General features: G+C 48.3%; 1 protein-coding gene and 1 long non-coding RNA gene across 2 annotated transcripts in view; one reads left to right on the top strand and one right to left on the bottom strand.

The window, feature by feature from the left end:
* Positions 1-22687, top strand: part of Prep (prolyl endopeptidase) — a 95734-nt gene extending 73047 nt beyond the window's left edge. Inside the window, 5 exon segments of the mRNA NM_031324.2 lie at positions 12899-13035; positions 15375-15469; positions 18068-18199; positions 19759-19915; positions 21915-22687. Coding sequence (NP_112614.2) covers positions 12899-13035; positions 15375-15469; positions 18068-18199; positions 19759-19915; positions 21915-22209 — 816 coding nt within the window. The 3' untranslated portion in view covers positions 22210-22687.
* LOC120098962 (uncharacterized) overlaps positions 2688-24848 on the bottom strand; it is a 29073-nt gene continuing 6912 nt past the window's right edge. Inside the window, exons 2-3 of the long non-coding RNA XR_015645958.1 lie at positions 21478-21612; positions 2688-2853 (exon numbers count right to left, since the gene is read on the bottom strand). This is a non-coding gene — a long non-coding RNA (uncharacterized LOC120098962). The remainder of the gene's footprint in view (positions 2854-21477; positions 21613-24848) is intronic.

Here is a 24848-nt window from a genome sequence, read left to right on the forward strand (position 1 = left end):
CTGCCCGCATGCACAGCTTTTCTGTTGTGCGTGAGCCATATCTACCCATTCCAAAGTTCCATGCGCATACGGCTGATTTAGTATTTAGAAAAATGGATAGAGCACAAGTGACCTGAATCGTGGGCGACGTGATCTTTGAGACTCGGGGCTTGGATCTTTCAGAGCTGCTGGCTCTGACGCTTGCCCAGAAGCCTCTAAGGTAGGAGCAGTGGCAGAGTAGACCTGGCATTGTTGGGGCCGCCTCTGCTCCTCCTTCTGCCAGCTCACGGGCAGCTGTCGGTGATATTCCACCTCACATTCGAAAGTCTGTCAGCATCGATTAGCACAGGTAGGACGGAGGAGAACGTTTGCTCGTCCTAACAACACACTGGGAGATAGTGGCCTGGGGAGGGGCGCCTGTGCCTTTAGTTAAAAAAACAAAAACAAAAAACTGCAGCCGAGAATGTCTGTGGGACCGCTCCACTTCCGAGGCACTGACATGGAAATCTTAGGACTAACAAGGACTTAAGCAGGCGAAAACAGGATGCAGACAGTTCATACTGCTAAAGCCAAGGCCCTGCAAATGCAGTGCTTGGCTGCAAAAGGGACCCTGAGGTAAGACTCAGCCAGAGAGGGTCTGGTGTCCACCTGCCTTTAGCTCTGTCCCTCTGGTTCCCTAGTCCACCCCCATAATCTGTCCTGCCTTTGGGGAAGAGCTCTTCCTGAAGGCAGTGCTAATTACTGAAACTTGTCTGTCCTCCGCAGCCCCTGGATTCCCCAGCAGCAAGGCCAAGAGCAGAGTTAGTGTATACACGGGGTGGGGTTAGAGAAGGACTGTCTGCCTTACAGATGTTATTCTATCAGTTGGAAGAACAAGCTATCTCGTGGGCTCTGTCCCGGGCTGACATGTAGACGGCAGCCTCTCGTAACTTCACAGGATTGAGAGCTGTCGGTGGGATATGTGGGTGAATCGTTAATGTGACCTTTGATCCTGTAGTGAGCTGACTTCCCTGCCAGGGTTGGTTCTCACAGATGGCTCACCCATTCTGAGCTCTCTGGTGAAGAGAAGACAACCATTTGCCTTCATTTCCTAGGCCGCTGTGGCTTCCTAACCAAATGCCGGTCTTACGGTCACAATCCTCTGCTACCTGTCCAGCTTCGGGTAGCGCCCACAGACGGACCCCATCCCCTGCCCCCAGCCTGGCTCTGGTCCTCTCTCTGCTTCATCCCCCGCCTCTTGTCCTCTTGTCCACTGGAGTGCAGCCACACCAACCACCTTGTTTCGTTACACACACAGGCCACGCCCTCACCACCCTTGCCTGGCCACTCATTCACTTCCTTTGTCAAAGTCTCGGGCACCCACGTGTGCCACGGCAGCCCTGCCTCCCTGTGTCGGGCTTTCATTGTTTCTTCACTGCTCTGGATGTGAGCTAACTTCACATTCTCACCTTTCCTTCTTCCCAGTGGAGTGCAGTCTCACACCTGCTGTACGCTCAGAGCACAGAACTCATGTGCAGAGACGCTTGACTGAGAGCGGCCATGGTGACAGGCAATGGGCTGTAAGATACACTCATTGCCCAAAACCTAGAAACCCTGGGCTGTCCCTCTCTGCAACATTCCTGTTTTGCCATCTCCCTGGTCTCCTGGCCTTGTCTGCTCAGAACAGACTGAAAAGGAAAAACACATACTTGCTACGGTTTATCCTAAGATCTAGTCTTTAGAAACCTTTTTTTGGTCATACTTTGTAACCAGAGCAGGAAAGGTAATGTCTCACTTTGAGAGAATCACAGCGGGATTTTCTTGACGGTTCTCAGCATTGTGCATCTTGTAAAATGCCCTCCTTTGTGGCTTTAGTCTCCATGAGATCCTGAAGTCACCCCATTTGAGGAGGCAAAGGGTGCTAATGGTGAGGGTCGGGTCGCCATGCTGACAAATCCTGATGTGAATAATGAGTTGCAGTGTAAGAACCCCCTCTTCAAGTGAGTGAGTGGGAATGGGGGAGCAGCCAAGGACTTCTGGAGTGGAGCGCTCCTCACAGGCTGTCTTTAGACACTGCGCCTTTTATGTGGCGGTGTTGGTCATGCCGAGGCTACAAGGAAAGATGGAATTTCCTGGGGAAGATAATCAAACGTGTCTAGCACTTTGCTGGGAGTGGCAAAGAGTTATCCGAGGAGCCTAGTAGAGGAGCATGGGAGACCGCTCTGGGAAGGGGGTACCCTGGGAAGTTGCCCCAGAGAGAGCAGCCCGCTCAACAGAGAAGCAATAATCAGTTAGCATCAGTGAACAGGGCCTATGTCGGATGCAGGTGGGGCCGTCTACCTGCCAGGTCCTCGGAGAGCTGCAGACATGAACGTTGACGTGGGCATGGCGGTCACTGAACCCATGGCGGTCACTGAACCCATGGCGGTCACTGAACCCATGGCACATTCAGAACTCTAGCAGTGTGGGAGCAGGAAGAGAGTATCAAGGACGCCAGTATCTAAGGTACTGGAGAAGGAAGAAGAACCAGGAAAGCCTACGTCCTGGAAGCCAGGGAGAAGTGGGAGGGGTGGGGAGAGGACATCAGTCCCTTGCCAGCCTTAGCTTCAAGCGACTGGCCATAGGTGAAACCATAGGAAGGAGCACTGGAGGCAGGGTTGGCATGAGGGCCAGTGCACCCACTGGTTCCAGCGGTGCCCGGTGTGTTAGCTGTCAAGAATGTTGTTGTATGGAGCTAAGTGGGGGTTTTACTGGTGGCTTTTCTGCTACCCCTGAAATTTTTATTTCCCTCTGAAATTCTTATCTGTCATCAGGACAGCGCCTGGTGCTCCACTCAAGGCTGCCGTGACTGTGATTCCATTATTCATCGCTTGGTTTTCATTTCCTTGATTACTGCTGCAGATAAAAAAAAATAAATAAAGGGGCTGTATTTAGAAACACTTCAGAGCAGTACACAAATCTTTGTCATGCTAGTCCTCAGGGTAAGGAGACAGTTTCACCCGTGAGATCTCCATGCACCCATACAGAGAGACACTTCACTCCCCATTTAGAATATAAGTTGAAAGGATTTGTTCATTCTGAACTTGGTGATTTGCCCCATTCTCTTCCAGCAACCCCTTCCCCTTCTTCCCCTTCCCCTTCCCCTTCTTCCCCTTCCCCTTCCCCTTCTTCCCCTTTCTTCCCCTTCCCCTTCCCCTTTCTTCCCCTTCCCCTTCCCCTTCCCCTTCCCCTTCCCCTTCCCCTTCCCCTTCCCCCGGTGAGCTGCCTCCCTCTGTGCCCCCGCCCCGCCACAGGCCCTTCTAATTGACTGCCGCTCTGCAGTCTGCAGTCTGCTGTTCTAGTGTGCAGCCAGATCCAGCTTCTAGGCCCGCTCACCGTTCTCAGTGGGGGACGGCAGAGCAGAGTGGGTCTACTGGGCTCCTGAGGCTCCTGAGGCTGTCCCTTAACTTAAAGCCATTCATCACGGACTCCTGACTCTCCTGGAGGCTCTATTTTGATGGTTTGTGTCAGCCAAGCGATTAAGATCAGAGGATCATAGCGGCCTTGGGTGTGTCTGACACCAAATCCACCCCCTTCAGATTCTGGACACTTGTTTTCTTCAGGGAAAACTGCTTTATGAATACTTGCCCCTCGGTGTCTCGCGCTCAGTCTGAGGTTTATATTGAATGGCCGTTGGACATTATGCTGGGGTTGGTAGCTCTAGTGCGTTTGGCAGAGTCCTCCATTCAGGGCCACTCTGTATGTAGTCTGGTTTAATCCCGCGTGCTGACATGAGCTGCACAGAGCCTGCCCCCTTCTCTTCTGACGCCTGCCCTCTCTAGTAATTCGCCCTCTTCACTACCAGCCACAAGAATTTAAAGCCACACGGTTCCCTTCTGTTCTGTAATCGACATTCTAGTCAGAGCATTTGGGTTATTCCTTTATTTTTTCTAATACAATAAATGTTCTGCTGTGGTTTTGAGGTAGTGAGGGTTTGAAGTGCGTCTCGGAATTCTTGCCGTGCTTTTATGATGCAGGTGCGGTCTCTTGCAATAAATTACCAGAGTTAAACAGTTTAAGATCCATAAAGCTCTTGGCCCTGGCATTGCTAAATTAATAAGTTAACGGCTACACATGAGGAAAATGTCAGATGTTAAAGAAACTCTATTAGTAGTAAGCTGGGAATTTGTGACCTTAAAATGCTTGTATAATCCTTTGCAGCCCTAGGCCAGATCTAATTTTATTATTTCCAGCCTGCAAAGCATTATATGGCCAGACTCTAGGCTACTGTATCTGTGTGGACGTTCAGTGAAAGGCCAGTTACAATACTTAACGTTGCTTAATTGAATACAGGGCCTATTGCCGTAAAATTATATAGAATGCCGTCTTTTACCCCACACTAGATCCGGCACCATGGTGCCCCAAGATATCTGGTAGGTATCATCATCTCAGTCAGCAAAGCCTCTCACCTACTCTGCTCCATCCCATCTCACACTGCAAATGGCTTCTCTCTGAGCCTGGCAGCAATCTCTCTACCCATCTGGTTCCCAAGGCAGGTTGCCACCATGCCAGACACACACATCCCAATTCTGTGGTGGCCCAATGTCTCCAGTGACCACACACTGTCTTGAATTCAATTAAATCGCCACACGAAAGAACACACAACACCATAACCTCTGATCCAATTGATAAGATATAATTGCCCACCTAGACACACAAAGCCCTGTACACATCCATCCCTTAAGAATATTCATAACAACCTGTAAATACACAGAGTGGAATCTTAACATCAGCCTCCATGTTCTCTCTCCCCTTCCTCTGCCTCCTTTCCAGTCTCCTCCTCTAAAACTTTTCTCCCGCCCATCCTTCCTTCTCGTCCAATGGCAGGCCTCCTCCTATCCTGTACCTGCCTTCACCTGTGTGATGACATCATCCTAGAAGGACCCACTTGGGATACACATCGCTACATTTATCTACCCGGTAGCTTCTAAACCGGACTCTAAATACCACCCTAAAAGCAGAGGCAAAGAAATAGACAGCAATGGGAAAGGTTCAGAAGGACCACCACCAAGGTGTCAGGAGCAGGAGATTGGCTGATTGATTGCTGATTTGTAGTAGCTAAGAATGTGGAGTCAGGAGGCCAGAAACCCCACTTAGCTCCCAGCCCCATCATGTCCAGGATGTGTGGCTTGGCCAGTTAACCTTCTTACCCGTTTTCTTTTCTTGCTTCTCTCTTGTATGTCTTTCTTTCCTTGGTCTTTGAGACAAACTCTCACTGTGTAGCTCAGACCGGTCTTCACCCATTCATTGCTCCTCTCTGACCTGGGATTGCAGGCATCGGATCATACCCAGGAGGCTAGGACACATCCAGAGTGGCCCCAGGTGCCCATCCAAGCACGAACCTCCTGTGGATTCAAAGGCCCTTAAACCAGCACAGGACACATTGTAATCACTGCAGGGGTCTTCGATACATTGTGTATGCCAGTGTTTATTTAAACAAAATGAAGGAAAAGCCTGTGAAAAACATAAAAACTGACGGGCAGATTAGTGTCGGCTTTTATTTTGTGCGGTGTGTGGGTTGGCAGGTGACGGCATTGTCTCCCATGACTTTAGCTTGTGTCAAGTTGACATGAACTATCCAGCACGACTTGGGTCACAGGGATTGAACTCAGGTCATCGGGCTTGGCGGCAGGCACTCTGCCTGCTGAGCCATCTTGGCGGCCCCTAATGTTTGCTTTTAGACATCGAGAGCTGGGTTTGATTAGCTTATGGTAACTAAGGTTCGGTCTCCGGGGTCCTCCAGAGTGAATGGTCAGTACACCATTTGCAGTTTCCTTCTCTGGTTTACTATAAATATTCAAGCAAGGAATACACCAGTCTGACCTATTTCGATGAAGTACCTACAGCTGAATTTGAGAGGAAGGGGGTCAATAGGATGAGCTCCTGAAGGTAGATGAGTATTGGTTCAGTTGTAGTTCCTTTGGGAAGGGATGTGGCATTGAATTTGACGCTTTGAAGCTATGGAATAACTGCTTCTCTAGACAGGGCATTACAACTAGGAAGGAATCAACAAGGTCAAAGGCAGAGTCTTGGCTCTGGAGGGGATGGAAACATTCTGTAATGGGGAGTCACCACAGCCGGCTGGAGAGATGGCTCAGTGGTTAAGAGCACCTTAACCTCTTCCAAGTTGGATTCCTGGCACCCACAGCAGTAGTTCACAACCGCCTATAACGTCTTGGTAGGCAGGGGATCCAGCTCCCTCTTCTGCCCACTGTCATACACATACACTAAAATTTAAAAGGGAAGCCTCCGAAGTAAATTCAGGACTAGGTGCCCAGAGTCTAAAGGTAGGAGTCCAGTTGGAAGGCTGTGCTGCCATGCCAAGGGCTAGGAATGGTTTGAGCCCCAGGAACAAGCTGGCCTGGGTGTTTTGGGACTAGAACGTTGATTCGGTATACAATTCTCCTGTTATTCACTTAGCAGATACTGATTGATAGCAAGTGGTGCCAGCCTCATAACCGTGGATGATGGGTAAGACCTCATCTTCTGTAGGAGCGGAGGGCCCGCATGCATCCTGGGAGCAGGTCTTTGGGTGGGGTCTTTTGCCAGAGCAGCCATGTTGCCAGGATAAAATCCAATTGCAAGGTCAAGACAATCTGTGCCTTTTCCTCACAGAAACTGTGCTTGCTCTCCCTCTCTCCCTCCCTCTTCCCCGATCTCTTAAGCCACCTCTTTCGAGAGTTGGGCGTATCCTATCTCTGACTAATTCTGTCAGTCTTTTTCCGATTCGTCACCTTGCCCCTCAATTAGACATCCTTGTGTGGGATTAAAGGTGTGTGGCATGTCCACATTCCGGCCACATCACACAGACTTAGAAGGACTTTGGACGTGATCCCTTGCCAGAGCAGCCATGTTGGTGGATTAAAATTCCTCTAGGATTTTGGCCACCATAGAAACTATGTACACATGTGCATACACAGACACACATACATAAAAATAATTGAGTCTTTTTTAATCTTTGAACCTGAGTTGGGGGTAGGTGTTCAGTTACTAAGAAAGTAAGGATGGCTTTCTCTGCAAGTTTCTCTCCAGCAGTTTTATCTGTGAAATGAATTGTGTCTGCCTCGAAAAATACTGTTGACAGTTTTACTAGAAGGGTGTAGCAATATCGGGTAGGACTTTCCTGTTTAACAGTTTGTTCCTCAACGCGGTGGCACTGGTTGTCTGGAGCAGGATGGGCTTTCTGAGATAATAACTGAAATAGTGCCTCTGTAACAAGTGTGGCTTTTAAAGTGCTTCGGTGACCCTAGAACAAGCAAGAGTGAGCATCTCCAACGCTGGGACATTTGTCCTGGGGATGCCGTAGAGGCAGTCAGTCACTGTTGAAGAAGAGAGAGATGTTTTTGTCCAATCCACAGCTGTCCAGACATTTGCAACATTTTCCATATTGTATCCACCTGTCCAGACATTTGCAACATTTTGCATATTTGTATCCGGTGAAGACGTTTGCAGGCATGAGCAGGATGGGAGGGTTTGCAATGGAGTAGAGAAAGCTGTGGAGGGGTATGGTAGTGGGGGGTTGGGGGGTGAGAGGGAGGCTGGCACCAGGCAGTGATGCTTGGCAGTCGTCTGTTTTCAGACTCTACCTTGATGTTTGTCAGATGAGAGAATGAAGTACTGGGCTGACCGAGTTCAGCTGAAGCACCAAAAAGTCCCACAATTTGGAATTCTCCTCAGGGCTGAGAGGAACTGGGGCAGCCTCTGTTTACCCACCCTTTTGAGTGTGAGCATGCTTCCTCACCTTCTACCAAAGTTCTTGCAGCCTCACTGTGCTTAATGCTCTCCAGTTCACGTGTGGGATACCACTGTTACTCTGCTGTGCGTGCCCAAGATGAACAATTTAAGTTTTTCACAAGATTTGAAGAATGTTTTAAGTACAACAGGAAATGGGATAGTGTGTGTTAAACCTTGTTTAGAGTCAAACTCCTCGTCCTTTATACCCTCTAACGCCCTTCGAGGTTTTGCTCACAGAGTTTGGAGCCAGTATCCTCCCAGGATGGCTGATCTTTGTTCCTATAATCCGTCCTGGCTACTTCATTTGATTTCGATGTCAGCTTATGTGGAGGTGACAGTCACCCGGGTCCTCACATGGCCTGGTCCTCCACTGAAACGCGCTAGGAAAGCCCCTCTTTCCTCAGGACGGTCAGCTGCTACTGCAGGCTTCAGCATTAGCCATTGCTCAGAGGACCCGAGGTCTCTTTCAGGGAACATCGTCTTTGTGAGCAGCTAGCTCTCTGTTCATCCCTGACTAACATCTACTGATTCTCCGCTCTGTCTTGACTTAGCACTGTGAACCAGCCCAGGCAGCTGAGCAGCTTAACTACTGTCTAAGGCCTGGTATACAAGTACTGAGTACTAGGTACTGAGGGAGCTGGGTCCTCAGTCCTAGGTCTGGGGGAGCTGGTTGGTCACAGGAGATAGATGTAGCCCTTCATTGAGGGTGGTACTTCAAATAGCACCTTGATAAAACGAAAGCATTAGGGCAGGTGAGGTGTCCTTTGGCTGGCTGTCCTGCTCAATGCTAGAATCTCGGGCCTTTCTTATAAGAAGGCCCACCTTTTTGTCTGCTTTTAACAGTAAAAAAGGGCAGAGCCTTCTCCCCCAGCCTCTCAGGATCCCAAAAAAGGTGTCCTTAATTCATTGTTTAACTCCCGACTACCTTGGCATTGTTTGCAATATCTTTGATGAAGGCTTCTGTCTAAAATGGTCTTTCTTGAGATCTATCACCTGACATCTTCCACCGTAGACTCTTGGGCTTATAATCTGTCAAAGTAAAAGGTGAGCCAATCACAGGCTCTTTGTGGGTCTGTTGGATGGTTCGTGTGCTGTGCCCCCGGCAGGGAGATGGAAGGGGTGCCATCAGCTACTTGATAAGCCATCAGTCGAGAATGACAGACTTCTGCCTCTCAGGTGGGCGCCTGCTAGATCCATATGAGCAATTTTCCTGTCCATTGAGATTCCCAGAAAAGCCTTAGTATCCCATTACAGGGCACTGCCCACAGTGGACACCCAGAAAGAATAGATGCGGATAAAGGAGAAGTTTCGAGGTGACCCTGATTTGAACATGCAGGCTTGTGGCAAAGTGAGGAAGGGTGTAGCTCTTGTATAGAAGAGAGGAAAGACCAAAGCCCTCACTGATGACTCTTGAAAGGGGACAGTCAGAAAAGAACACAGCAGGCAGGCAGAGGAGACGGGTAAGCTCTGAGTGTAAGGTCACACTTAACATAAGGTCAGTCTGAAGGACGCCGAACTTGGAAAATCCACTTGCAGAGCAAGCATGGTCATACGGAAGGAAGGCTTTGCTTTGCTTTATGGGATAGGAGACACCTTGAGTCTATTTACATGCCCAGGAAAGGGAGAGAACTTCAAAGCGTATGTGGTGATTGGAGGAGGAGGGAAGGAACGGAGCCAAGACCTGGTGAGCTTTCTTGCTGTGGGGCAGCAGAGGCTGGGTGGGCTTGGAGAAGGTCATTTGAGAACTTCAAATAGATGGCCTCTGGAACGGTGGGTGGGATACAGAAGGAAAGGGGGATGGCAGAGAGTAGAAAAATCGGAAGGATGGTGGTGGGTAGGGTGGGAGTAAGGAGACCTTGGTGAAGGACACACAAAAAGAAACTCATGGAATTCACATGGAGATGGGAGGGTCGTTGCACGTCATTTCAGAGCTTGGATGAGCTCATTCGTAATGCAGTGACTGGCAGTCCCTGAGAAAACCAGCGGGTTGAGATTAGAGTTCAAGGGGTTCAGGAACTAGTGACAGGGTTGACCAGGAGTCCTAAACTGGGCAACGATAAAAGTCAGGGAAAGTTGACAGCACTGAGGATTAAATGTCCTAAGAGCTTTAGAAGTGATGAGTATCCCAGAAATGGACCAAGTCTGCAGGTGCTTATGAAAGATCCCCGGAGCAGGGAGACCCTCACTCAAGTCTCGGGATGATGCGACCCCCCCAAGAACTCACGTAAGACCGTCCTTGCTGTAATTTACACGAGGTTTATTGATAGGAACCAGTGCACTGGGGTCGAGACTCATATCCCACGCAGGGGCAGTGGAATTCGACCCCCAGTAGCTAAGAGAAGGGGAATTTAAAGGAAGAAACCACAACCCAAGGGGGTAGGGAGGGCATCATTGGAAAGTGTTGAGAATACCAGTGAAAAATCGAGAGGAACTTCCTGTTTCTCAAGATTGTTTAACTTTATGGTTCGCTAGTTCCTGGGAGAAGCTTCCTGCTTCTCAAGATTGTTCTCTAAGACTTTAATCTAACTTTATGGTCAGCTAGTTCCTGGGAGAGAGTTGCCGAACTGGCTGATGTAATTACCCATTCTATGGTCCTAGGAGAAGCTTCCTGGAACATACAATTCCAGGGCCTAACAGGTTTTTTTCTTCTACTCTGAACCTTTGTCTAGCGGGGGAGGCAACATTAAAACTTCTCCCTTTCACTTAGACCCAACCAAAGAGGATCCTAAGACCACAGGTATAGACTGAAGGCCGGGCATTTTGCTTTGTGAAGGAAGGAATCTGTTGGCTTCTCCTGACCTAGCAAAGTGGCCTCAAAAAGAAGCCAATGTGTGATGGGAAATGCCTAGACTATTCTATTGCTTTGGTTTCTTTTTTGTTTGTATTTTTGTTTGTACTGTGTTTTACTTGCATGTATGTCTCTGTACCATGTGCCCTCAGAGGCCAAAGAGGTAATCAGATCTTCTGGAAATGGAGTTACAGATCATTGTGAGCTGCCACGTGGGTGCTGGGAATTGAATCTAGGTCCTCTGGAAGAGCGCTGAGCCGTCTCTCCAGCCCTTGACTACTTTTAATGACAATTTCCAAAATGCTCCCATGGCCGAATTATCAGTGGAAAGGGGCAGTGTGCGTATTTTAGGACTGAAATGGCCCTTTTCCAAGGTGTTTTCTCGCCATTTGACTTTTAGACTGTTTAAAATACCATTATGGTAACCTCGGACCCACGCCAACTTAAGGGTCTTCACCGGAAGACAACCTGGGGTTTGGGCTCCTCTTAACACTTAATATGTGTTGGGTGGGTGGGTGGTGTTGGCAGTCAGTTGGAGCGGAGGTGTCACAACAGCAGGGGACAAGTAGAGGGGTCTCAGGAGAGGACATCTGTCCACCTGCCTGCGTGACAGCCAAGAGCTTGGGGAGGAGAGGCTGAGCAGGGCTGGGGACAGTGCCTGAGTTGTGTGTGGCTGAGGGGACACCAGGTTTTGCACTGATGTTTGCAGTATGATGTAAGCCGGCGGCGTTTCCTTTGTCCTGTAGATGTGGATCCCCCTGGGTGCTTCCTTGCCACACATTTAGGCTCTGCTAGTGCCTTCCAGTGTGTCTTTACACAAGACTGCCCTGAGCAACGAACTCACAGTGTCCTCCATGGAGTCTAAACTGCCAGACTTACTCCATGTCTCCACAGTATTTCTTTCCGTTGTCAGAAACCAAAGAGGTTTTTTTGTTGTTGTTGTTGTTTTTTAAGTTTTTTTTTTTTTTTAATTTCTTAAAAACCCAGATGAGTGTTTGTTAGCACAGCAACAGAAAGCGAACAGGGCAGTGCAAAGGGCACTGTGACCAAAAGCAACTTGGGTGGAAGGGTTGATTTGACCTACATATCACATCCTGGTTTGTCACTGAGGGAAGCCAGTGCAGCTCAGGACAGGAAGTAAAGCAGAACCGCCACGGAGGAGTGCCACTTGCTCCCTGTGGCTTGCTGAGCCTTTCTTTTTTCTTTTTCTTTTTTTTTTTTTTTTTTTTTTGGTTCTTTTTTTCGGAGCTGGGGACCGAACCCAGGGCCTTGCGCTTCCTAGGCAAGCGCTCTACCACTGAGCTAAATCCCCAACCCCTTGCTGAGCCTTTCTTATACCGTCCTGGACACCCATGCATCAGTGGCCCCTCCCACGAAGTCATTAATGGAGAAGACGCACGGACAATCTGATGGAGGCATTTTTAAGTTAAGGTTCCTCTTCCCAGGTGACCCTAACTTGCTTCTAAGGACTTTGGGGCAGCTCTCTGGTGCAGTGTAACTCTTAAGATAAAAGAGTAGAGGAGCTCAGTGCCCTCCTTTGTGACCAAGGTCAGCAGGATGCTTCCTGTGCCACTTGGCAGTAAAAGCGCCATGTTTGCTCAAAGAAGCAGCCATTTCCAGAGCGCTGCCTATCTGCTGCTTAGCATATCACTTCATCTGGGACTTATCACCACTTCGGCGTTCCCCTCTTACCCTTCCTTCCCTTTCAATCTTCTATCCCGAAAGTAATGGATGTGCAAGTGTTGACTGATCTGGTCTTCCACGTCCCTGATTTAGAAGAGGTTCTTGAGCCTTAATTACCACTGCTGAGAGAATAGCTTTTGTTTAGCCAAGAATAATAGGACTCCGTGATGTCCCCAGCAGCTCTCTGAGCTAATGTTTTTGTTCTTCCCTGAAATTTGATTGATAGTCAAACGCAGAAGAATGAAGACATATTGAGTGTCTTGACCTTTAGAGAGGAAGTTGGACGTGAAATCTGTCTTTGAGACAAGATGTCCCCTTAGATTAAATTGATTGGCAGAGTCTGGCTTTCCAGCGTGAGGCGGCGAGCAGCAGAGCGCTGAGCGCCTGTTCTCCTCTGTGGCTTCGTGATGGGCGATGAAAGACGGAGGGTAAAGAAGACGAACAATCTGCCCAAGAGCACTTAGTGACGGGCTGAGAATTCGGGCTCCTCGCCCAGTTTCTACATCCGAGTTCTCTGCTCCCCACCGTCTCCAAGATGAAACGTGCCTCCCCATCACGGCAGAACTAGATTTTCACCGCGCTGCTGCGCGTGGCCGAGCAGAGGATTCGGCAACTTTGTGTTTTCACCTCTAAAACCATGCGCTTTTCCCACATCACGCTGCACGTAACTAAGGATTCTGCTTTTCTCGGTTGTAGGTTTTCTACCCTAGCAAGGATGGCACAAAGATTCCCATGTTTATTGTGCATAAAAAGGGCATAAAGTTGGATGGCTCGCATCCCGCTTTCCTGTATGGCTATGGTGGCTTCAACATCTCCATCACACCCAACTACAGGTAAGCAAGGGACACTTGACGTGGAGATGATCCTCTGCACGAATCACGTGCCGAATCACGTGTTAAATCTCGTGCTTCTCGCTCGGTGGTCTTTCCTAGCAGGGCAGGACTTGAGATAACCACTTTAATTTTTACTTAGGAACCACAGACCCTTTACAAGCCAATCTTAGCATCCTTATTTGATGCCCTCAGTAGGATAGATTATTGGAGTCCCACTACAGCTCCGAGGTTATTAAAGACGACCCTCCCTCGTGGTCTAACGAAGACTCCCTGTCCGGTCTCCATTGCAACATATCACCATCCTCTGCGTCTCTTCAGAGAGATACTTTCAAAGCCAGTGATTGTATTTTCTCAGCAGAGGCCTCAAGCACATTGTATTAATATTTAGTGATTAATACATTCTCTGAACACTCTGATGCCTCGTGCGTTTTAAGGAGTTCGGTGATTATTTTCTAGGTAACAAGTGCTTATGTCTACATATGTGCATTGCTGTCATATGTGTAAATATCTCCTGTCAGTTGTCATGCAATCGCAATATCTCATTCCTAGTACCGAATGGGATTTTGCTCCGAGTGTTTTTAATAAAAGGATTTCGCACCTGAAGCCGCAGCATTAAGCGTGCTTCTGAGTAGCACTCATTTGAAGTCTGGTCCACAGATTCACCCCGGATCTTTTCTATTTGAGAAGAGATTAGTGAACTGACAGTGACTAGGACAAACTAATCCATCCACCGGCTGTCCTAAAACGTGACTAACTATAAGGCGGCTGTGGCCTTGTTTTGGACATTCAGTAACTAACTGCTCATTACTTTAGAGTTAATGAAGTTCAAAGACGGCTCATGCCCTCAGAATCCTTTCATGGAGACTGAATAATCCTGAGGAGTTGATTGTTTACTGTGTGGTTGGCAGAACAAGGCAGCTCTTGTTCAAAATCATGATAGAGCGGTATTTCATGGTGAGGGTTCCGGTCACGTGGCATCGTGGTGGCACCACCCAGGGCACAGGCTGAAGTGAGGCTGAAAGGTCTCACTGCTTGAACCCTTCTCTGGCCTGCTGTCTCCTTAGCTCAGCCATGTCAGTGGTCCCATCACAGGGCACATTGATTCTGAGACAGTTGATCTGGAAACTCAAGCCAGCCCGTGACGACTGAATGAGCCTAAATATGACATTATTTGCCATTCTTTATACGCAGCTTCCAGTGAGTAAATATGCTGCGGTGGTGGCACATGCTCCAGCCAGTGAGGAACGAGATGTTCACACTCTTCCCTGTACCCTCCTTCCTAGTAGGAGTGAGACCACATCCACTCCCGAGTGGATCTACCGTGTCTAAAGCTAGCAGTCTGCCCATTTAGACAGTAACTTCCTTTTAGACCTTTAGTCCAGGAATCAAGAGAGGATCCCCAGACTGTTTGATCTCAGTAATGGACATCATAGTTTCAAGAGAGATCATCAGAGATGCATGAATATGTAAAGGACAAATCATTAAGTCATCTTGGCTAATTGAACATGCTTAGTCTAATGGTGTCTACCTCCTTCTGACTACCTTCCATGTCCTCAGTGATCCCACCCTCACCTCTAAAAGAAAGAACATCAGAAAAAGTGTTCAAACCAAAATTACTTTGACAGTAGGAAGATGTTACTGCACATGCTTAGGTCAGAGGAAAAAGAAAAGAAAATCTAGGGTTTCCAAAAGGCCTAATTTTTTTTTCTGGACAGCAGTCTTTTATTTCTAGACCATACTTCCCAGTCTTCTTGAGGCTTGTTCCTCTCCAGTTCTTGTGGTCTCCCATCCTTTCAAGTCATGTATTATGTAATTATTATCTAAGTTTCCTTACAAGTAGAAATATGCACTTGGTTGAGAAGTAGCTTGTTCTTTTCCAAGTTGATCAGTGCAGGCAGAGTTACCTATTGACAGGTTCACTCTCAGAGTGACTGGCAGCCCAGATCCACTCCCCGCCTGGCCTCCATCAGTCAGTTTGTAAAGGTAGACTCCTGTGAACTGGGGCCTCTGGTTATTCTGAAGTCTGGATGCACAGTGAATTGTTCACCAGTATAGAAAAGTGAAATGTGCTGTTTATGAAGGTACGAACCTTAATCAGAGGTTACATATCTTTCACTTCTGTCAAGTAATAATAAAAATACTGGCCTCTATTCGGATGTGGTTCCTCCTGGAGTGTTCTTAGGATACATTGTTGCGCTGAGATGGAGGGAGGAGTCTCAGTCTCTATTTGGATGGGCTTCCCCTGGAGTTCTTAGGATACATTGTTGCTCTGAGATATAGAGGGAGGAGGGCATGCTAGGCAATTGCTGGAAGATTAAACTGTCATCTCCATTTCTCAGTGTGTCCAGGCTCATTTTTGTGAGACATATGGGCGGCGTCCTCGCGGTAGCTAACATCAGAGGCGGTGGTGAATACGGAGAAACGTGGCATAAAGGTAAGCTGTTTTCTCTGCAGGAGCAAGAGTCTGGCCTGATTGTAGTACAGGTCAAGCTGATCTTCCTGGTCCAACAAGCTGGGGCAGAGAGAAGCAAGAGCTTTTTGGCAAAATAAGAGGAGCCCTTGCATGCACAGCTCCCCCATTACAAACAGCTCTTGTCATGTTATCTTCCTTATAGCCTGGGATAATGAAGCACAATTTTTCAGGCATATTCCCCCTAAGGTCATTGTGGAATTTCTCTTTCTGCAGCAACACCTGAATGGCTGTAGGATGTAGTCTTTGGGGGCTTCTGTTATCTTGTTATCTAGTTCTCCTCCTGATGGCCTTGCTTGCCAGTTTAGTATTATCTGGCCGTCTCAAGAGAGACGTCAAAGCAGGCAGGCCAGTTCCTACTGAGAGAAAGGAAGTCCCATAGCTCTCTTGTTCCCAGTGTGGACTGGTTCTGGCTCCCAGCCCTCAGAGAGAGCATGTCTGCCTAGCATTGTGCTGAGGCTATGTAAGTGGCTTTTAGACACAGATTCTATACTGTAGCCTTTTCTTGTTTCTCTGTATCTGTTTTCTGGCCTCATGAGGCTTCGTGTTTTAGAGGGCCCGGGTTTGGGTTTATATTGATAGTTATTCAGTTATTCGTTTAAAACCCTGCGTCCTCATTCTTTCGGTATGGCGCCTCCCACACCCTGTCCAGGCTTCCATGCAACTGGAATTGTTCAATTGTGTGGTCTGCCGCCCCATAGTGCAGACCATAGGCACCTCTCTCTCTGTCCCTCGCTTCTCAAATTCTGCCATCTGCATTCATTTACCACGTGACCGAGTGTCATTAGTTAGGCTAGGGGTTGTCCTTGGCACATCCAAGACAGTTCTTTACCACTCTCCAAGGCCCACGGCTCTGGTTTCCTACATCAATTCAGCAACAAGAGTGAGGCAATAAAAAGATCCCTAGGTTTTAGCCTAGGAGGTTCTAAGTGCTGCAGAGGCCAAGGCCTGACCCCTGTGTCCAACATGCAGTTAAGAGCTACCTGATGTCACCCAAACTGCAGGAGCATCACAGCAGGACTGAGTGCCCCTAACATACCCAGTTGTCACCATATTTGAAACAACATAGAAGTGACGGATTTCAGTGGATGGATCTCTCAGTTACTCTAAATACAATGATACGTACAAAAAGATGGTTGAAAGAGAGGAAAAAAATATATAATATATTTTATATATTATATACACACGTATATGTACACATATGTATTATATATACATATATATACATACACACACATATATATATATAATTTCATTTATACCCCAAAATCATAGGCTGAGACTTTTAGCCTGTTTGATTCATCTAACTTTTTATCTAGTTACTCATACACACAATATCCTGACCACAGACCGTGCTCCTGAGTCAGATTCACCCTCTGGGAAAATGGACCCCACGGTCTATCAGCAACATTGCTCTTGGGCCTGGTCTCCTTTCTACACCCATTCATCAATTTGACCAACCATTGTTCTAAGCCTTGGGAGCAACAGCCTGGAGTCTAAGACTAAATTAGTTTTGGGGTTTTTTTTAATGCTTTTGAAACATTAGTGAACGGAGCAGAAGCCTGGTGTGCAAAGCGCCCAATGGATCCAATTCTCATTCTCTTCCCGTGCTTGAAGTGTAATCCGCTTTTAAAAATAGGCGTACGCACCAAACGCTATTGTTCTGGAAACTAAGTAGCCCTGGCTGTTCTAATTCACCAGTGATTGCTTATTAAAATCTTAATAACGTTTGTTTTGATGATAAAAAAAATTTCTTTCAGTAGCACTGCCTCATGTTTAATTGAATTTCCGCACAAGTGGTTCATCTTGGGTATCTAATTAGATCTGGGTCTGCTTGCTTCATTCACAGGCAGTGACCCGAGGCATCTGTCCTCTGAGGCCTTCCCTTTCGGTATCCCGAGACCCTGTAACTCTTTCTCGCTGAGTGACTTCACTGGTTTCATACACAGGAAGGGGCCGCATACAGTCGGGTTGATGGTACTCAGGTGACCCCTCCGGAGACATCTGACAGTCACCGCTCACAGCCAATCCCGGCATCTCTTTTTGAATTAGTGGCTGAGCACAGCTGGACCATTGCTCTCTCCAGTACTGCTTTGAGGAAGGTTGAGTTTCCCCATGGCAGGAAGCGTGAACAGCCCCAAGCCACTAGCTTCCTTCCCGTGCTGTGTGCTAGGTGGAACTCGTAGGGCCGATGGCCGCAGGAGTCCTTGGTCTAATTCTCACTTAGCTTCTCAAAGTAGAGATTCTTTTTATTTATGTCCCAGTTCTCTCACGTGATCTCTTTCTCTTTGGGGACTTCTAACTTAGTTATACAGTTGGTTAATTAAAATACAAATTCACCATACGGGTTCCCAGTTGTGGTTGGCACTGGACCTCCACAGTCCACGGGATTGAAATTGAGGCCCTTCCATCAGTGTGGCTTAAGCAGCCATGGTCGGCACTGGTCAGCAGTGGAAACCTGACACTCTTCGTTTGCGGCCCGTGTAGTTGTTACTCGCTTGCTGTCGGGGGGGGGGGGGGGGGGGGGGGAATATCGTCTTCACGCTGTCTCTCCCTTTGTAGGTGGGATCTTGGCCAACAAGCAGAACTGCTTTGATGACTTCCAGTGTGCTGCTGAGTACCTCATCAAGGAAGGCTACACAACTTCCAAGAGGCTCACGATCAATGGAGGCTCCAATGGCGGCCTCTTAGTGGGTGAGCCGAGCCCCTCGGGGTTTTCCCACAGCTCCCTGAGACTTTACGACCCTCAGATGGGGGGGTAGTAAAACTCGCTTGCCTTTGCTCGTCTGAAACAGAAAACTAGAATGTCTGGACCTACATCGGACGGAGTGAGCTCAGCCTGCTGTGACCGCTTTAACTCCTTACAGGCTAAGGTCACAGATTGGCAGCATTCAGCCGCCACAGGACTGGTGCTGACCGGCCCAAGCCATGCTAAATTAGTAAAAAAAATATCGTCATCCAAAATAATTTGTTTAAATTTGGAAAGGGTGGGGCTGGGGGAGGTGATTCAGCTGTTACAAGCACCTCCTGGTCTTCCAGGGACCAAGTTGTACTCTTAGGATCCACATCAGGTAGCCCACAAATTTTATTAGACATCCAGAAGTGCCAGGCATACATAGGTGGGTCAGCAAAACAAATGTCTGTAACCTTCGCAGAGCCTTATCTCTGGTCAGATGGATGAGACATAAACCAGGGCCCCTCAAGTGTGAGCGATGAGGGAGGCTCATGTCCTCATAGTACCAGGCAGGTAAAACCAGAAGGATAGACTTTGAATGTGCTCTAGGTGACAAGAAGCCTTTGGGAGTCTTGTGCAGGTGGACAGATCAGGCCTTAGAACCTGAGTAGCTGAAAGGCTTCACTGGCTCAAACCAAGGTATGGCCCCAGACGTAGTAAATAGTTGGGTGAGTCCCAGGCTGAGTAGGACAGGACATTGCAAACACTGTGAGATTGGCAGTGTAATTTACTGGTTCACGCAGTAACCGCTGGGTTCGTGCCTTCTAAGCCAAGTCCTTTGAGAAACCCACGGACAGCTGCATCAGGACGTGGACACACTCGTTCTAGGCAGTGGGCATTCCCACGTCCACCTAAGAGTCTAAGGGAATAACGGCTCAGGCTTCTGTACTGTTTATTAATGTAATGGAGTCAGAATAGGGTGAACTAAGGGTTTTTTTTGCCAGAGACAGGAAGAGTCCGGATCTTTTGACTCCTAGGTCATGCAACTCTGCTGTGCTTCCTGTCAGGTCTCCCTGGCTCTGTACCCCACCTCAGAGCATCCTGACCCGCCTTAGTGGCACTGATTGTCATGCCTTCTTGTACCGGCTCATTCAGTTCTTTTTCCCAGTGAATTTGGTTTTCTTTACTGGGAAATACTCTGTGGCAGGTGTTTTCAGTAGATTGCCTATTTAAGCAACAACAAGACTTGTGAAGACAGAATAGATTGTGCCAGCACCGGTGAGAGCCGAGTTTCAGCCCCTCTTCTGCTCTGGACTGGTTCTGAGATGCAAACCAGTCCTTCAGATCCCTGTCACCTGTGAACGCAAGTTGGGTGCGATACTCGGGTTGGGGAGTAAATGTCCCATTACGCTAAGGCTCCACTTGGTCCTGTTGGACACTGATGGCTGAATCGTCTCTGACAACCTCCTCTGTTCTAAGAATGGGACATCCAGCATCCTGAAGATACAGAGTGCTGGGTTCGTCCAGGTGTTTAATGATTTAAAAAAAACAACTTCCCCTTTTCTCTCTTCATTTTCAGCTGCTTGCGCAAATCAGCGCCCGGACCTCTTCGGCTGTGTGATCGCCCAGGTTGGAGTGATGGACATGTTGAAGTTCCACAAATTTACTATTGGCCATGCCTGGACCACTGATTACGGGTGCTCCGACAGCAAACAACACTTCGAATGGCTTCTCAAGTATGTCTTCCTCGATACTTGTCTATACACTATTCGGAATCTGATCTCTTAATAGTGACCATAGTCAACAGAGTCACAGATATGGTGACACCCTCCTTGGGTTTGGTTTATTTGCAGTGCTGGGGATTGGAGCCAGGACCTGGCAAGTGTCACTGAGTCACAGTCAAACACCCTCCCCCCGCCCAAATTCACTTTTCCACAAAGATGGCCATCTGACATTCAGCCATCCAGCCATGTGACATTGAATTCTGCCGACAGCTGGACTCTGGGAGTAATTCTTTCCCAGAGTTCCCCAGGAGAAGCACTGACAGTTCACAACTGTGACTTGGCCTTGAGAGACTTGAGCAGAGAGCTGAGCTGAGGCAGTTCGACTCCTGACTGCTGAATGACTGGAGTCTCGTTCTCTGCTAATGTACTCTGCGTTACTCCACCAGCCGGGTGGCAGTAGAGAGGGCTGGCATTATTCCGAAACAAGAACAGAGGTAGCTAAACTGTTCCGGTGCTCACATACATGAAGTTGTGCGTTAGTTTGTACATGCTTCATTCTTAACCCTCCATGGCTCTGGTGATAGCGGCCCGTGAATGAGATATTTCCCCTCTCTTCCGTTCCTCACGCCCCACGTGTAACATTTGTACACTGTCTGTCAGCTTTGTTTCCCATGCTTGGAGAATCCTACATTTTGATTCAAAACAACTTTTAATTTATCATGATTTTTTTTTTAATAGCTAACTTCCCTCATTAGAACCTCATGTAAAGTGTCTTAATTAAATCTGTGAAACAACTAAATTTTAGTCTCTGAGGGAGAAAAGCTAACTCTGAATCTTGGTGACTCACTGATGTTCACGGCAATGACTGTGTCCAAAGAAGCTGTCATTCTCATTTTCTGGAACTACACTCGCATCTAGGGGATGAAGGCCTTCGAAACCTAATGAACCCTGATTGTATGTCAGAGACATCAAAAACGCTCCCAGCATCCGACGCTTCCTAAATGAATTTGAAAGGGGGGAATGGGTTCCAAAAGAATTCCTAGCATTTCTACTGCAGATTCCAGTGTTCCCAAGTTGCCCGTTTAAGACTGGGCTACTGAATGAACTCAGCTCAGCCCACACATCGGTTGGAGAAGGCCACACAGGGGTTCCTGGGTGTGTCGAGTTCTGTAGCACGCAGGGGATTGAATCAGATGGTTTCTTTTCCTGCAGAATTTCTCTGAATTTTAGTAGACATTGTTTCACAGTGTGCAGAGAAGAAACAGATACACAGGGTCTGGTGACACAGAACCAATGCGCCCAGCACCTTTTACACAGTGAGGAAGCAAACCTGAGCTCCTTTTACATGGGTGATGAACCCAGCAGGATTCATAGTTTCCTTACTTTCATTCAGAAAAGTCTCTACTGAAACATACTTCTATTCATTAGCTCAAAACTTAGAAACGGAGACATTATTAATAATGGGCAGAATGTAAAGATCAGGTACCTAGGTGTTCCTGTTATTAAACTGTTGCCGGTCACTCTTTCCATTCAGTTCTTTGCTTCTTAAAACCCTTCTTAATTGAGCAACTTACCTGTTAAACTCGCCGTCTGCCTCAGATGAGTCTCCTGGGCAAGTCCTTCCCTAGAGCAGCAGCACCTAGGCTGGGAGACAAGCGTGAGGGTTGTTCCAGGACAGAGAAACTCCAGTACAGGGCAGGTTCCAAATCCTGCAACAGAAACACAGATAGTACAGACTGTTAAAGTCCAAACAGTTGAGTTATTTCAGTGGCCTTTGACTTTCTTTCCTTTACAGCCTGCTAAGGTTAGAGCTAAATAAAATGACTCAACTCCCCAGTTCCCTGTAGCCCTCGCCAGTCTTGGCAGCGCAGGCTGCTGTGGCCCTCGTGTGCTGTTAGCTCCAGTTCTGGGTTGTGACGTTAGGCCCCGTGCCGCGCTGGCCTCCGTGACTGTTCTCTGCAGTAGCTCTGGTCTTGGTCTCCATCCTCACGGAAGTCCCTTTGCCTCCTAGGTACTCGCCGCTGCACAACGTGAAGCTTCCGGAGGCGGATGACATCCAGTACCCATCCATGCTCCTCCTCACGGCTGACCACGACGACCGCGTGGTCCCACTGCACTCACTCAAGTTCATCGCCACGCTTCAGTACATCGTGGGCCGCAGCCGGAAGCAGAGCAACCCCCTGCTCATCCACGTGGACACCAAGGCCGGCCACGGGGCCGGGAAACCCACCGCCAAGGTGATAGAAGAAGTCTCGGATATGTTTGCGTTCATAGCGCGGTGCCTGAACATCGAGTGGATCCAGTAAGTGGGATTCCCGGCCCCTCCCACCAGACACAGAAAACCTCAAGGGCTTTTTCACACCATCCTGACCAAGAAACCACCGGCGAACGCTGCCTGGAGTGAGCACCGTGCCGCCGCTCACGGACAGCAAGCCGCCGAGCAGGACTGCCACCGGGATTTTAGCTTTTCTATCTCCTTTCTAGCAAGCCCTTGATGTTTTGGTTTTGTTTTGTTTTGTTTTCCCCACTCTCTCCAGGCACATATATTGAAAGGGGGGGAAAGGGAGGGTATGTTTATATAAGAAACTAAATGGCAGTGAACGTATTGTGAATATCAGAGCCCTGAACTCGTAAAGGGATCTAAGTTAAGGGTCATAGTTGGGCATACTCATCTATAATATCATAATGAAGTCACTTCTCTAACCATAGCATATAACCTTAAATAAGTGGGAGACCTCAAGGCAGAGTCCGCTGCATTACTAATAAATGCTACTGAAGAGTGGGAGGCTCTAGTTTTTGGTCCCTTTGAGAGGCAGCCCTCAAAACGCAGGCGACTATCGGAATAAAGAATGTAGTCTTTACGCAGCAGTTGGAACCTTAGCACCACTGGAAAGAGGCCGAGTCTCTCCCGTCTGGTCTCACTTTCATGGGTGCGACTGTGGGAGGCGGTGTACCTCCCACTGTGACACCCCCCCACCCCACCCCCACCCCCGGCAAAGATAAGATTGGGCAGCCTCTGGACTGGGATTGGAGAGGGTGGGCGGGTTCTCGGACAAGGGAGCTTGCTCTGCAAGCCTGAGGACTGCTGGGTTTGAGTGACAGCACTTGTATAAAACGCTGGGCACAGGCTATGTGTGCCTGTAAGCCCCCACAGTGGGGGCAGCAATAGGCAGGTCCTGAGCACTCGGTGGCCGACCAAGTTAGCCAAAAATGGTGAGCTTCTGGGTCACTGAGAGACAGTGTCTCAAGGCAATAAGGTGGATGGATAGGGACAGAGAAAGACATCGGACATCCTCAGGTCTCTGCATACAGGTGCACAGAAACCACACACAGACACAAAAACTGCGGACTGGAAGATTAAGGCTATTCACCTGCTTGCCCATGTGTTGACCTGGTTACAGAGGATTTGTGCAAAACAGACCACACAGGTAAATTTCCCAATATAAACTGCCCAGTCTCCCTTGATAACCTGGGACTTGGGAAATACTTCAAGTGTTACTCTATTAGATGTGATTAAAAGGAGTCCCTTAAGCATACACGGAGTTACAGCACGAGTCACCCCAGTGATGGTGTCAAATCATATACATTTTACACATTGTTGCTCTTTTAATTTTTATCAGATTGTGATCAGAGACTAGATAGAGCATTTTCTTTCACTCCTGCTAATAACACACACCGAACACAACTGGAAAGTGGGGCAAGATTTGTTTTTCCTATTCTGGAATCATGCCGTTGCCTGACCCTTTGTCTGTGTGGATTCTATACGAGACCTTCAGACTCTGACAGGCCGTCAGGCTGCAGGCCACACTGAGACTGAATGCATTTGTCACAGCCTCTTGCCAACATGGCTGTGAGAACAAGAAGAGCGCTTGCACAGGGAAGCCAAAGGCAGCCTCTGCTGACCTACGGAAGTCGTTTGAAGGGAGACAGCTGAGCTGTCCCCACCCAGGGCATCTTCCAGCTCACGCAGAATCTGACCACCTTCCCGCTGAGGTCTCCTAGACAGTGAAAGTGGGAGGCCTGCGTTCAAAGCCCAGCGCTCACAGGAAGCCGTGGTGGGGAATAAAGCAATGTTTATGAGTGCCTAGCATACGTCACTTCTCTTTTCCAACCTAAGTTTCCTATCTACATTTCAGAGGGGCACTGCGTCCACATTACTGAACATTACCTTCTTTTTAAGCTTTAAACATGGGAAGTAATCGGTGGTAAGAATGACTGCCTGGGTAAAAGCACGGGCCGCCAAGGCAGAGCTCAGTCCCTAGGACCTAGGACCCACGCGGCAGAAGGAGAGCCCTGACTCCTACAAGTTGTCCTCTGACTTACAACACACATATGCAGCAACTAGGTAAACATTAGAGCCGTTTTAAAGAGAAACTCCATAAGACTGGGGGCCAAGCCTTTCCAGAGCCATCCTCCCCCCATTCGTCACCACCTTTCTGTCCCTGCACCACCCTTCACTGTCTAACATTGCTGGAGACGTTTGCTGGTGTGCATTGGGGTGGGGGTTGAGGTGCCTGCTACTCGCATGATCTAGCTACCAGGGCCTCAGAGCGTCTTCACCTTAGTAAGGTGTCATTTAACGTGTTCACACATGGAATATTGTGAGACAGTTAATCATTAGGCGGTACATGGAAATGGTGGTTCTAGTTTGAACAGGAAACTGGACAGCCAAGCTCGCTACAGTTCCGTACTAAGGTTTTTAGCAACCATGGGAAGACCACATAACCAATACTCAGAACAGGGTGCAGATACCCCCAAGGGGTGGTTCATGGTGGTCTAGAAAACTGGGTGGGGAGGGGCTTAGGAAGAGGCCAAGAAAAAATGTCCGGATGTTCAGGCAAATGGAAGGAGGATAAGAGCTGACGGAGCAGAGCTGTATGCCAGGTCCTATAGATGGAAAGCCCTTCTCTCATCAAACCTCCTCCCAGGGAGGATAAGGTGTCTG

Source organism: Rattus norvegicus, chromosome 20, assembly GCF_021556685.1.
Source record: "Rattus norvegicus strain SHRSP/BbbUtx chromosome 20, alternate assembly SHRSP_T2T, whole genome shotgun sequence".
Lineage (NCBI taxonomy): Eukaryota > Metazoa > Chordata > Mammalia > Rodentia > Muridae > Rattus > Rattus norvegicus.